Source organism: Enhydra lutris, unplaced genomic scaffold, assembly GCF_002288905.1.
Source record: "Enhydra lutris kenyoni isolate GAN:26980312 unplaced genomic scaffold, ASM228890v2 scaffoldscaffold46, whole genome shotgun sequence".
In the NCBI taxonomy this organism is placed as follows: Eukaryota; Metazoa; Chordata; class Mammalia; order Carnivora; family Mustelidae; genus Enhydra; species Enhydra lutris.
Window position 1 is genome coordinate 16520456 of NW_019154130.1, and position 14327 is coordinate 16534782.

General features: G+C 43.1%; 1 protein-coding gene across 1 annotated transcript in view; it reads right to left on the reverse strand.

Moving 5' to 3' along the window:
• The window catches only part of LOC111156520 (SV2 related protein), a 70994-nt gene that overhangs the window by 11874 nt on the left and 44793 nt on the right, over positions 1 to 14327 (reverse strand). Inside the window, exons 7-11 of the mRNA XM_022517466.1 lie at positions 9254 to 9317; positions 7259 to 7384; positions 6811 to 6939; positions 5274 to 5347; positions 2212 to 2288 (exon numbers count right to left, since the gene is read on the reverse strand). Coding sequence (XP_022373174.1) covers positions 2212 to 2288; positions 5274 to 5347; positions 6811 to 6939; positions 7259 to 7384; positions 9254 to 9317 — 470 coding nt within the window. The remainder of the gene's footprint in view (positions 1 to 2211; positions 2289 to 5273; positions 5348 to 6810; positions 6940 to 7258; positions 7385 to 9253; positions 9318 to 14327) is intronic.

The window sequence follows — 14327 nt, forward strand, 5'->3', positions numbered from 1 at the left end:
ACTGCTATTATTTTGAGTAACAAAGTCCTTTGTCTCTAACCCAGGAGTGTTGTGTCTTTTGCAGGCATCTGTGGACGCTATGGAAGGCTAACTTGTTAACTTATAAAGAGATAAATCCTCGGACTTTTCACAGTTCTTAACTGGTTCATTCAGTAATTGAGGAGTTAAATAAAATAAAATCTTTGACATCTGTTCATTGCATATTTGAAGGAGAGGCAGGAGTTTACCTTTTCTTAATTTTTTTCTTTGATGCACCTATCACCTTCCAACACACTACGTTATTTACTTATTATGTTACTTTCCCTCTTTTTCTCTCTCCCCACCAAAACATGAGCTTACACGGTAGGGATATGTGTCCTTTGTGTTCACTGATATAGCCTAACACCTAGATCAGTACCTGGCATATAGAAAATATCAAATGAATGACTTGTCCAAGGTCTCATAACTAGTTGGTGCTAGAACCTAGGCTCTCTGATTTTCAGCTACGAGCTCATTCATTTTATTACTCAGGTATAAGAGAGAGCTTTAAACAGGAGTTGGTAAACTATCACCAGCAGATTTTTTTTTTTTTAAAGATTTTATTTATTTATTTGTCAGGGACAGAGGGAGAGAGAGCGAACGAGCACAGGCAGACAGAGAGGCACGCAGAGGCAGAGGGAGAAGCAGGCTCCCCGCCGAGCAAGGAGCCCGATGCGGGACCCGATCCCAGGACGCCGGGATCATGACCCGAGCCGAAGGCAGCCGCTCAACCAACTGAGCCACCCAGGCGTCCCTCACCGCAGATTTGACATCTGGTCTCCTGCCTGTTTCTTCCTGGCCTGCATGCTAAGAATGGGTTTTACATTCTAAAATGATTTTTCAAAATCAAAGAGGAGGGGCGCCTGTGTGGCTCAGCCATTAAGTGTCTGCCTTCGGCTCAGGTCAAGATCCCAGGGTCCTGGGATCGAGCCCTGCTTCAGGCTGGCTGCTCAGCAGATAGCCTGCTTCTCCCCCTCCCACTCTCCCTGCTTGTCTGCTTGTGTTCCCTCTCTCGCTGTGTCTTTCTGTCAAACAAATTTAAAAAACTAAAAAAAAAAAAAAAAAAAATCAAAGAGGAATAGCACTTCATGACATGGAAATGATATGACATCCAAATTTGTATTCACAAAAAAGGTTTTGTCAGAACACTAGCAATGTTTGTTCACTAACCTGCTATCCACGGCTACTTTCCTGCTCCAACGGCAGAGGTGTATGGCTCCCAAAGCCTAAAATATTAACTATCCGGCCCTTTATAGAAAAAGTTTGCCAATCCCTGCTTTGTAACATTCTCCTGGATCCTCTGCTTTGTTTCAGTGGGTCCCCTGTTAGGGACATGCGATTTATACTCTCTCAATACCAAACCCCAAATCTGCAGCTGAGTCACCAGCTCATTAAATCTTTATACCAATAAACCAAACTATTAACTAAGATTACAGAGGCTTATGAAAAAGATAACTGGGCAAATCCCGCACACAAGTAGGAACTTCATCCCTTTATCCTCCACCCCAGGTTCAATGCTAAGAACCTGTTCTTGGAGATAGAATGGTTTGAAAGCCCAGACATCCACATAGAGACTTTGCTTTCTGTTTTGTTCCTTTTGTCCAGCGGTTCCCACCTCTAGCTGTACAAGAGAATCTGCCTTCAGCTCAGGTCATGATCCTGGATTCCTGGGATTCAGCCCCGAATGGGGTTCCCTGCTCAGCAGGGAGTCTGCTTCTTCCTCGCTCTCTGCCCCCCTCTTCCCTTGCTCAAGTGCTCCCTCACATGCATGCTCATGCTCTCAAATAAATAAATAAAATCTTTAAAAAATAAAAAAATAAAAGCTCCTTCAGGTGATCCTGTTGTGTGGCTAGGGTTGAGATCCAACCTGGTTTTCAGACTTCATATGCATGTGAGAACAGCTGCATAGGGTCATGGCCATCAAACACAGTGCTGTACTTCACCGCACCCTTTAGGGGACATAAGATATGACTGTGCTGCAATGTCACTTCAGGATTATTTGGTTTTCCACAGAGTTTCTTGGGGACCACAGTCCAGGTCTTCTATGCTCAGATTTGGCAGAGAATTTCTCCAGGGAGTCAGCAGGGTAAAGTCACGGGCATCTGTGCAATGGCCAAGCTCAGGAGCGGTGGAATATGGGGTGGGCATGCGTATCTGACTGTGTAGGGGGGAGGAGGGTGGTCTGATACTCACTGCTGCAGACATCTCCTGCCTGAAAGAGCTCAGTGGTGAGCAGAACTAATCCGTAGTAAGAAAACGCATTGGAAAACCTGCCAGGAAGGAAGCAAGAAGATATCAAGAAATGATGGGAGACATGCAAGTCCCCTTTCCCCAACCCCTCAGGAAGGACTTGCTTCTATAGCAGTGAGGACCAGTCTTTGGGCATGGGTGACAGTGGACCTTTGGGGCCTTTCTTGGGACCCTTGAGAAGGAAAATGGCAGGTACAAAGCATAGCGATGTGATGAAGGGACATGATCTTGTGTCCTTTGAAAGACTAAAAACTGTATTGTATCACAGAAAACACCCAAGGCTGTTTATTCAACTGGCAATAGGGAGAACAACTTTGGGGTACCAATATTTGGAAGAACACAGTCATGAATGACATCAATCAGGACTTCTGGGCCAATTTGGTCAACATGAAGAGAGAAGAAGAGGGGAAAGCTTTGATAATATCAAGAAGTGGGCTCCAGCTCTTCCCTTGAACTCCTGAGAGCTGAATCAACTCACCAAGCATTTATTAAACACCTGCTGTGTGGCCCGTACAAGTGCAGATTCTGCAGACTTCCCTAAAATTTCAGATCAGAATGAAACAGTTGATTAATTCCCAATTGTCCTAGGAACTAGAACACTCAAGTGTGTAGGACCAGAACATTCTTATCCTGTAGTACAGTTATGTGGGAACTGTCATAACCAGACAGCAGCAATTAATTTCCTTGCATTGCAATATGTGCCAGCAAGTTTAGCAATTTCTATAGTGTGCAAAAATTAGTCTCCAATTAATCACTTCAGTATTTGGGTAGTGTTGGCCCAACTGAATCACCTGCCTGCAAAGACAGAGACTCTCAACTCTCATCTCCACTATCTTTTTAAAAAAAAACCCTATAGACTCTACGCTTGTGTTGGGCACACAGCAGTGTTTAATAAGTGCCTGGTTCAGCTCTTAGGAATGCAGGGACAGAGCTAAAGCCCAGTTCTATCTATTTTCAAAGCTTTCCCTTCCACTTCCTACAACTGACCACTTTTCAGGACAATCCCCTGCTAATTAGCCCTTCTACTCAAAGGTGCATGGGAAAAGTGAGCACTGGTTAAACCAGAATGCAGAGTGTTAGCCAGGCTCCTTCTGCACACTGTTCATGGTGTGTACATGATTTGATAGAAAAAGGTTCAAAGAATAGCTGAGATTTAACTAGTTGTGCATTTTCAGGGGATTACTCAGTATAAATCCTTCCCTTCCATCCTGCCCACATCCACACATTGCCAATGGCTGTTATTTAAGGAAGACGGACCAGGATCAGGACTGAAAGTTCTAAGGATGCCTGTGTTGACCAAATTAATGGTTCCCAAATATGGCAGGCCCCATGCCACTGCTGATATCCAAGGCAATATGGCAATATTAAATCTCAATTGTGACAAAAATCCCATTTTACATTTCCTTTCAATCGTAGTCAACTCTGGGACAGCATGGGTTTGAACCACACAGTCCACTTATAAAGGGATTTTTTCCAACAAATACAGTACACCACTGCAAGTGCATTTTCTCTTCCAGGTGATTTTAATAACATTTTTTCTCTAGCCTACTTTAAGATATAATGTATAATACATATAGCATACAAAATATGTGTTCGTTGACTGTTTATGTTGCCAGCAAAGCTTCTAGTCAATAGGAGGTTATTAGTTAAGTTTTGGGGGAGTCAAAAGATTTTCGACTGCTCAGTGGTCTATGCCTTTAACCCCCTTTCTGCACTGTTCAAGGTCAACTGTATTTTGATGGTTTCCTCTCACTTACTTGCTAATGAATGTGTCCTTGACACCTACCCTCTCTCTGCATCTCTCTATTAAATACAGCAGCTCAGTGCCTTGGCAGATCATCAATCTATAATTCTAATCTCAGGCTGATTTCATGGGTGATCAGAGTTCTTTGGTAGGTAATCAGCTCACTTTAGGGGACAGGTTGAAACAGCGCCTCCTACTTCTCTGCCATCTTGTCTCCTCCCTCGGCAGATCATCAATCTAGCTACGTTTTACTGTATATCTCTTAAAAATATATGGCCTGTGGTTAAGGTTTTTTCCCTTTAAAGCAGACATATAAAATTGCCTCTTGAAAGATATTTATCTGAAGCCTTGTGCACTAATGGTGGGAATGCAGATTGGTACAGCCACTCTGGAAAACAGTATGGAGGGTCCTCAAAAAATTAAAAATACAACTACCCTATGATCCAGTAAGTGCATTACTGGGTATTCACCCAAAGGGTACAAAAACACTAAATCAAAAGGATATATGTGCCCCTGTGTTTATTAAAGCATTATTTATTATAGCCAAATTATGGAAGTAGCCCATGTCCATTGATAGATGAATGGAAAAGAAGATGTGATACACACACACATTTATATACACACATAGACCACAATGGAATATTATTCTGCCATAAAAAGAATGAAATCTTGCCATTTGTAATGATGCGGATGGAGCTAGAGTATATTATGCTAAGTGAAATAAGTCAGTCAGAGAAAGACAAATACCATATGATTTCACTCATATGTGGAATTTAAGGAACAAAACAAAGGGAAAGAAAAAGGGACAAACCAAAAAACAGGCCCTTAACTATTAGAACAAACTGATGGTTACCAGAGGGGAGCTGGGGGGGGACGGATTAAACAGGTGATGGGGATTAAGGATACACTGATCATGATGAGCACCGAGTAATGTATAAACTTGCTGAATCACTGTATTGTATACCTGAAACTAACATAACATTGTATGTGATCTATATTGGAAATAAAATTAATAACTTAATTAAAAATAAGACAGTTATCTGAGTTGGAAGTGAGTCCAATTAAAGAAAAAGACTAAGAAAATAATAGTACAGGTTATACCTGGATAAGGCAGAGATCAGGAAAGTGATGTTCAAACCACCAAATTTGGTAAATGTTGCCTAAGTTCAAAGAGTTCTCCGTGCATTACATAAAAACAGAACCCAAAACAGGGCCGGGTGAAGGGGATCAAAGTGTCAAGAGGTCAAGAAGCAGCTCTTACCATATAAACCACAGCAACAAGGTTGTCCATCTAAAATGTGGCGTGAAAAGGTCCCTCATTCTGCCTCGGTCTTCCTGTTTCAAGACAAGGACATGCTGTTTGCTCTCGTCTCCTCCAGCAGCGCTGACCTTGGCCTGGGACTGGTGAACACCCACGGCTGGGAGGGAGGCTGCTGGTGGGCTGCACGCTCAGGATCCGAGAGCCCAGCACTCAATCCCATAGCACAAAGTCCCCCAGCCCGGTGAGGCCTTCTAGCCAGGACCCAGCAACGTCTGCAGGCTTGATTCCCCAAGGATGGAGACATCCTGCAACCCCCAACCCCAGCCTGAAATCCTGGAGCCAGGAAGCAGACTCCCTGCCCTGAGGACTCTCAGGTAGTCCCATGGACCCGGGGAGCAGACAGTCTGTCCAAGCTGTGTCTAACCATTTCATGCCCTGGTTAGTCAGCTCTAGGTTAAGATCGCAAACACTCATGTATTGAAAATCAATTCACCAGAAGCCAATGTGCCGAAAGATTGATTAGTTGAATGACCCACTTGCCAATTTCATATAATTTTCTAATTTATCAAATTTTTGCTCTATAATTTTTTTTAAAGATTTTATTTATTTGTTTGAGAGACAGAGAGAGAGCCTGAACAGGGGGAGGGACAATGGGAGAGAGGAAGAGGGCGAGGTAGGCTCCCCACTGAGTTGAGCTGAAGGCAGACACTTAACAGACTGAGCTATGCTACAATATTCTTTTTAAGAGAATATTCTATGGGGAATGCCACATAGAGCCTGGGTGGCTTATTGGCTAAGCATCTGCCTTTGGCTCCAGTCATAATCCCAGGGTTCTGGGATTGAGTCCCACTTCGGATTTCCTGCTCAGCGGGGAACCTGCTTCTCCCTCTGCCTGCTGCTCCCCCTGCTCTCTCTCTCTCTCTCTCTCTCTCTGACAAATAAATAAATAAATAAAATCTTAAAAAAAGTATTTTCTTTTTTTTAAGTGTATTCTTTGACTGTGATTATATTCTCCTTAGATATATTTAACAAATATATTTTTCTTAGTTTGAGAAATGCTTGCTTATTTAAACATATAAAAACAGATTATGGACTATAGGTGGTTTAGTCTACCTGTGAATATTGCTTTCATGAATAAAAATGTATTTTTTAGTATATTCTTGAATGAAAAGATAACACTCTTCAAATGTTAATTGAATATATTTGAGAATGTTTGTTTTTGTTGAATATATTTTAAAATAGGCTCCTCAATATATTTATAAAGAGAACATATTGAGGAAATAAATATATTAATATATATTAGGAAAAATACATTCCTATTTACTACATATATTCAAAAAGAAGGATCCCTGAAACATGTTTTTGGTAAAAAGATACATTCCCAAGTAAATTCAGGAAAATTGGCTTTTGGAGAATTGGTCTGCTTTCTGCTTCTGCTCTTTTTGTGTGTCTCAGGATTTACCCCACTCCACCCACGTACACACTCCCATGCAGGTGCACAAACACACACGCCACAGACAGTGGGCCAGGCACGGACCTGTCTGGAGATGATCAGTTTCCCCAGTGGCATGGGGGCTCCATTTTCAGTTGCTATCCTCTTTAAGGTGGCGATGGCCTTTTCCTGATTCCCGGACAACACATCGTACCTTGCGCTCTCTGGCAGCCACTGTGGGGACAGGAGTGACAGGTTAGGGTGGCACAGAACACTGGGTCCCAGCCACATACTCTCATCTAGATGTGGAGTCTTTAAGGGTGGGGTCTCTGGACCCAGAGGAATGGAACGGGATGGGTTCTTGTAGTTATGATTGCTGCTGTTGTTACAATTATTATTAACTGGTGTTGCTGTCAAAGTCCCCCCCCCAAAAAAAAAATCTTAAAAATACTCCTTATGGGACGGTGTCCTCCTCCACCCCCTCCCCACTGAAATACAGTGAATAGCAGGAGGCCAAGAGGGCAAAGGTTGAGATGTCTTAAAGGATACCTACAAAACACAAGACTGCAAAGAGGAGCAGCGGGAGAGCCGAGAGGATGAGTAGCCAGCGCCAGCCCAGGCTGGGCATCACAAACACAGCCAGGATGACCTCGAACACTGTCCCGATGGCCCAGAAGACCTGGGATGGGAAAACAGGATCAGTGATGGGAGCAGCATGGTCAACTCATGAGCAATGTCAGCATCATGACAGACGACACTCTCAATATGGGTAAGAGGTCCTTGGGGTCTGCAAAGTTGGAATGACCACCACTTTTCTGTGGTCCATACGGTTGGGCCAGGGCCACTATGTTGTCCATCTCCCGATGGTGCCATGCACATGGTCTAATATTGGCGTGGTACCCACTGGAGTGTACAGTGTGGCAGCTCCAGTTAAGGAGACCAATACCACCTTGTGTGAGGTCAATATGGTGATGGACACATTGGTTTTTATCTACTGACATCCACCTCTCTTGCCCACAAGGGCCCTAGTATTCTTATCACAATTGCTTCTTCCCTGCAGAGCTGAGTATCTTCTGTGCCTCTCCCAGTCACTCCCCATCTTTCCCCACCTTGCTCTTTGTGTGCACTGCTGCCATAGGCTCTCTGTCTTCTGGCTTCCCATTGGGCACAGCCAATGGGGAGCCCTACAGGAAAGGGGAGGAAGAAGGTAAGAGAGATGGGACTCTGGCTCCCTCTCTGCAGGATGCTCATGGGCTTGCTGCATCTCTCAGCAGAAGGGCACAGCTCCTGTCCAACAGCCCTTGACATATAACTCTCTCTCTGAACTGCTAACTACTTCCTGCCTTTGCCTGGCAACTGGAACTTCTAGCCTGGGGCTACTTAGAAGTAGTCCCTTTGCCAAACCCTCTTCAGATTACTCTAATTTGAGTATGCTGGTTCCTGCTGGGACCCTACAACCATTGACCATGGACAAACCTGGTCCTTCAACTTGCCCATCAGTTCTGGGAGCCTGTAAGAGCCTTCCTAAATCCCCTTTTGCTTAAATTAACCACAGTCTATTTCTGTTGCTTATAACCAGTGATGATGGCTAAGATGTCTAACAAACTGATACAGTACAGACCAACCAGAATGGATACCAGACACTGGTCATACACACCCTGCTCCCAACACACACACACACACACACACACACTCCATGACTGTGCCAGGAGTTAACTCTTTAGTTGCTAGATCATGGGAAGTTCTACCGGGTCCTCTGAGAGGACAGGGTGTGTCAGGTGATGAGGGGTAATCAGCGACCAGGCTCTGCTGGCACAGATACAATCTCAATATTTAAACAGTTGGTTCATCCATGCCAGTGTGGACCAGCTGACTACCATCCTTACTGGTCAAGGGAGATACAATCAGGGTGGTAAATTGGGCTGTGGGGTTAATGTAATGAATATTGTCAGTGTGGTCATGGTGACTAGAGAGTGGCATCATAGTCATCACTGTGGACACTGGTGTCCGGAAAGGACAAATAAACACTACTGCTACTGCATGGTGTCATGGGGGCAGTTACATACTTGCCCCGTGAGATTCCAAGATCATGATTGGAAAATGGGTCATAAGACACTGGCAGAAAGAGGGCTTGAGAGGGGCTAGGTGGATCAAGGGTCTTTTAAGGCAGCTACAGAGGTGACCACTCACACAAGACACAGGTGAGTCCAGATACACATAGGGGTGGAGGGGGATGCTATGGACAAGAAGCAGGAGTTTTGGTCCCCTAGTCTCTGTTGTTTGGCTGCAACTCTCAGATAAAAGCCATGTCCAGTCCAAGAATGACATACCACCTGCCTGCCACCAGTTTAAGAGACTGGATTTTTTTGGTCAGTTGAAGAATTTATCCATATAGCAAATAAAACCCCCAAACCCAAAACAACAACAACAAAGTTCAAATTAACAAACCCGACAAAATCCCATTTCCTTATCCTGAGGTTCAGGATGCCTGAGGATCTCTTGCTCAGAGACTGAGCTCTCTTGGGGGAACCCAGACCACCTTCCTTACCTCAATCAGCAAAATGCACTTAGCTCTGGCCTTCATGGGAAGGAACTCAGCGTACAGTGTCACCCTGGGAAAGCAGAGAGATAGGAAAGGAGTTAAGGTCAGGACTGAGAAGATTGCCACAGCTTTCTGACTTCCTTTTCTTTTTCTTTTTTTTAAAGATTTCATTTATTTATTTATTTGAGAAAGAGTGAGAACATGTGAGTGCGTAGGGGGCGAGAGACAAGCAGACTCCACACTGAGCATGAAGCCTGGACATGGGGCTCAATCTTACAACTTTGAGATCACGACTGGAGCTGAAATCAAGAGTCTAATGCTTAACCAACTGAGACACCCAGGCACCCCACTTTCTGAATTTCTAGGTCAACATTCTTCTGAGGATGGTCTGTGGAACACTTAACTTCAGAATTTCTTGGGACAATGGCTGAGTGCTTAGATCCTCAGACCCTATCCCAGACCTCTGTCTGTCTTTCAATCTATCTATCTACCTATTCATTCATTTAATCATTATGGACCTGTGAATTCCTATTTCATTCAGTGGGTTGTAAGCCACTACTACCATTATTCTTTCAATGCTCAGACTGTCCCAGTCTGGCCATTGGAAGATCTTTCAATCTAGTCCCTGTGTCTTTTTTATATGCCTCCATCGTTCTTTACATTCTGGCACACCAATATGTCCAGGCACATGGTGTACTTTTCTGGCCCCAACAATGAAGTCAGGCATTTGTCTAAGAGGTCCTGGTTCCTTGTGGTACTTGGTACTTAGAAACCAAGATCTGAGCACTCAGTGTGCTCATTACTACTGGTCTGCCATTGCTTCTAGGCCTTCTCAGGGGACACAGCTAAGAGATCTAGCTATCTATCTATCTTGGTCTGTCCCTTTCTTTCTTTCTCTCCACATGCACACCATACATTTATGTCTGTTTCTATATCTATCTGCGTATATGTATTTAAAAAAACATTGAGTTCACACTGATACTTTCAATTCTAGTACAACCAGAATGTTAGGGCCCTTTCTTTCTCTCTAAGTAATCTCTATACTCAATGTGGGCTTAAACACACAACCCTGAGATCAAGAGTTGCATGCTCCACTGACCGAGCCAGCCAGGCACTCCAAGTTTAGGGTTCATTCTAGCCTGCCCCAGTTTCCATGATTGTAATTCCCTTCTCCAACATTGAGACACCCAGGCCTCATTATTCTCTGTATATTTCCTATTTGCCTAATCCATTTATTAGCTTGCTGAATGTAACCAATGCTCTGACTACCTAACTATACTGGCTGCCTCTACATTCATGCCCCCCCTCCCCTATCTTTCACTTCGTCAGCCACTGGCCATGCCAGAAAGTGAAGGAAACCTCTAAACTTCTTCTCCATGCTGCTTCCCATTTTGCTAGGAAGAGGGCTTCTTTTTTCTCACATCTCCCACCTAAGTCAAGCATCTGAGCAACTAGATGGCTTCATGTTACTCTCCTGGCTCCTCATAAGGGAGACGGGGTAGAGAGAGGTTCATTTCCATTGACCATTTTGAGGCAGATGTTGCTGATGACCTATCAAGATCTCCTGGGATCATTTTACTAGTTCAGTTTGCCTGATTTCCAGCTGCTGCTACTAATGGCTCATACCCACAACCTTCTCCTAGCATTGCTTTTGAACAATTGGAGCTGCCTCACCAGAAAGATGTCTTTCCCTGCATAACATCTAACATTTGAAAAGTTGGTCTTAGTAATACCACTGAGATTTAGGAAGCGTTCTATCTCCAGTAGAAGTCCTTCTTAGGGTTATGATAAAAGATATCTCTGTCCAAAGAAGGAAGACTTCTTAGGAGCCTCAGTGAAAAGGCCAGGACTTTAGTAGTTTAGATATATTCTATTTAGAGAAAAACATGAACAGAAAGTCGATATCACCTAGTTTAATTAATGGGATAAGTATTTTAATATATTCTCTCTTCCTGTCTTGATCTTTTGTCTTTATCTCTCCCCCATTCTCTTTCTCAATCTCTCTCTGTAGCTGAGCTCATACTTAAGAATTTTGAACCCTACTTTTTGATTTATAAATAGCATTTCCATGCCATTTAAAATCCTCTTACACACATATATTCTTTTTTTCCCCACACATAAATTCTATCCTATGAATGAACCATACTTTTCTTAATAATAGATACTTTTTATTGAGGACCTACTATGTGCCAAACATTCTTTGAGATGTTTTACATGGATAATCTCACTCAAACATTTCTTTTTTTTTAAAATATTTGATTTATTTATTTGACAGACAGAGATCACAAGTAGTCAGAGAGGTAAACAGGCAGAGAGGGGGAAGCAGGCTTCCCACTGAGCAGAGAGCCCTATGTGGGGCTCGATCCCAGGACCCTGAGATCATGACCTGAGCCGAAGGCAGAGACTTCACCCATTGAGCCACCCAGGCACCCCTCTACATTTTCTAAAACAAAAATGTATTACTTATAATGATAAAAATTAAATTACTTCCAATTTTTTTTGCTTGAGTTAAAGTCTCTTCCCTCTTGACGCTCTTTCATAGACAGAAAAAGTAATTACTTGGCATCCTAAATAAACGTGCTTCTCTTTCCTATCTTAATTAAAGGGAATAGAAACCACTCAGAACCTCCAGTTCTACATCTCCAGAGTCATCTTCCAATCAGTACCAGGGACCCAGTGGACATTACCGATTTACCAGGACTTTCTGACTACATAAGCTCAGAATCTTTTCATGACATCTGTTCAAATGTAAGAGCTTTGGCATTAGATGGGTGTGGATTTGAATCTGGTTTCTCCACGTGGTAGGTGGTTTGCACTAAGTGCCCCACTATTTTCCCTCCCTGTGTCTTGCTTCCCTGCAGGTCACTCCAGGCAAAGTCTACGAACGTATCCCTTGAATCTGGGCCTTGCGACTTGCCCTTGTTCAACAGAATGTTGCAGACATGATATCGTGCCCATTCCAAGCTTGGGTCTCAAGATGTTCTTGGCTTTTGCTTGCTCACTTGGACCCTCTGCCCAGGTGACCAGGCTAGCCAGCTGGAGTTTGAAAGGCTTATGGAGCATAGATGAGTCAGCTGTGGCCATGCTAGCCCAGCCAGCCCCCATCCAATTCGCCAGTTGACTGGAGACACACAAGCAAGCCCTGCTGAGCCCAGAACAACAAAACTGCCCAACTGCAGAATCAGGAGTTCAATAAATTGTTGTTAAGCCATAAATGTCGGGATGGTTTGTTACAAAGCAAGAGGTAATATCATGCTCCATTTTATAACCATCTGGCCTTAAGCAAGCCATTTAACAATCGTTGAGCTTCACTTTTCTCTTCTGTAAACTGGGGATGATAGGGTTGTCAGTGAACAAGATGAGGTAGTGGGAAGAGAGCACTTAGCATAGTGCCTGCCACTTGGTAAGCACTCCATGGACATGATTATTATCACTATTAATGTTACAGTCGTTATCACCAAGGACCAATATAAACACCCACTTCAGGGGAAGAAATAATGACTCTTTCCCCAAAGAAGAAAAAGAGGAATGGGGCATCTGGCTCAGTCAGTAGAGTACACGATTCTTGATCTCGGAGTTGTGAGTTCAAGCCCCATATTGGGTGTAGAGATGACTTACAGGAAAATCTTCTTAAAAATTACAAAAAGAGAGATAGAAGGAAGCACATAGAAAAGCACAGATCAGGGCTGATGGATGGGCTCTTTATTAATAATATAGTTTATAGACAAGATGATGTGCATTAACTAAACTTATTGAGCTGATCATTTTGCAGGATAGGTAAGTCAAGTCATTATGCTCTATACCTTGAGTTCTGGATGTCAGTTACACATGGATAAAACTAAAATATAAACAGTTTTTAATTTAATTTTAACAATTTTCAATTTTAAGTAATATAATTTGTATTTATACTAAAAACTCATTATAAGAACTTCTTGCTTGTTTCACTTTTAAAAATTACACAGCAAAGTCTCACTCATTTGGTTTTATGAGGTGGTGCAAAGCCTAAATGAATGGAAACTCTTGGTTACATTTAATTACATAAAAATATCTTCAACTAAAAAAAAAAATCTTCAACTCAATGTTTCCAAATAATGAACTTAAGGGAGCCATTTTTATAACTAGTTAAGAACATTGCATAATTAAACCACGATTATTTTTACATAAATGGCTGGAGTGGAAGTTCTGGGAAGCCAATGGCTCTCTTGGGTGGCTGAATATCTCTTCTGTAATTTTGTTTGTTTTTACTTGCTCTCTTCATGGACAAAAGAGCTATAGAGTGGAGTATTCAAGAGAAAATGTTTGTAGGATCAAGTGATGTTTGAAACTTAGCTCTGCCCTTTGTTAGCTGTGCGGACTTGGGCATGTTACATAATCTTCAAAACCCCAGTTTTCTTATCTGTAAAATGGCAGTGATAATACCTGTGTCTTGAGGTTTGGAGAGTTTTAAAATGGTCATGTGGACAATAGCTCCATAAACAAGCAGAAGGGCTGGGTTAGGGTTAAGTAAAGGAACAGCTAAGTGGGGAGGCATGGTGTTTGGGAGGTGGGGGTAGGGAGCAGGCAGGCAAGCTGAGGACCCTCATGACAGATGAGTAAGGGGCAAAGACCCTCCCAGCTGCTCTGTGTTCTTAATTTTATTCCCCTGGTGTCCTGTCCTCTCTCCCCAATGATCTCTCCCTTTTGCAGGTTTAGGGGGTGGGTGTTCTCTCTTCCGGTTACTCTGCCTTTGGAATCCCATCTGCCTACAATCTTCCAGAGGCTACTCAAAATTTCTGGTTGGCTGATGGCGCCGTTTTCTTGTTTCCCAGCACTGTCATAGATATATTCTATTTCTTAGACCTTTGATGACATTTTCAGACACTGTGGAGAAGAAGAAATAGAAAGCAGCTCTTCTCATTCCCCCCATTTCAGACAAGAATCGCTGGACATTCTGGATATGTAGTTCCTTTCCCTTCCCTCTTGTGGGAGGAAAATCCAGGTAGCTCTTTGGAGGCTGGTTCTGCTGTCATTTCCCTGGGAAAGGAATTTAATGGGTACTTCTGTGAATGCCTTCCTTCCAGCCCCTAGAGGAAAACTGTTC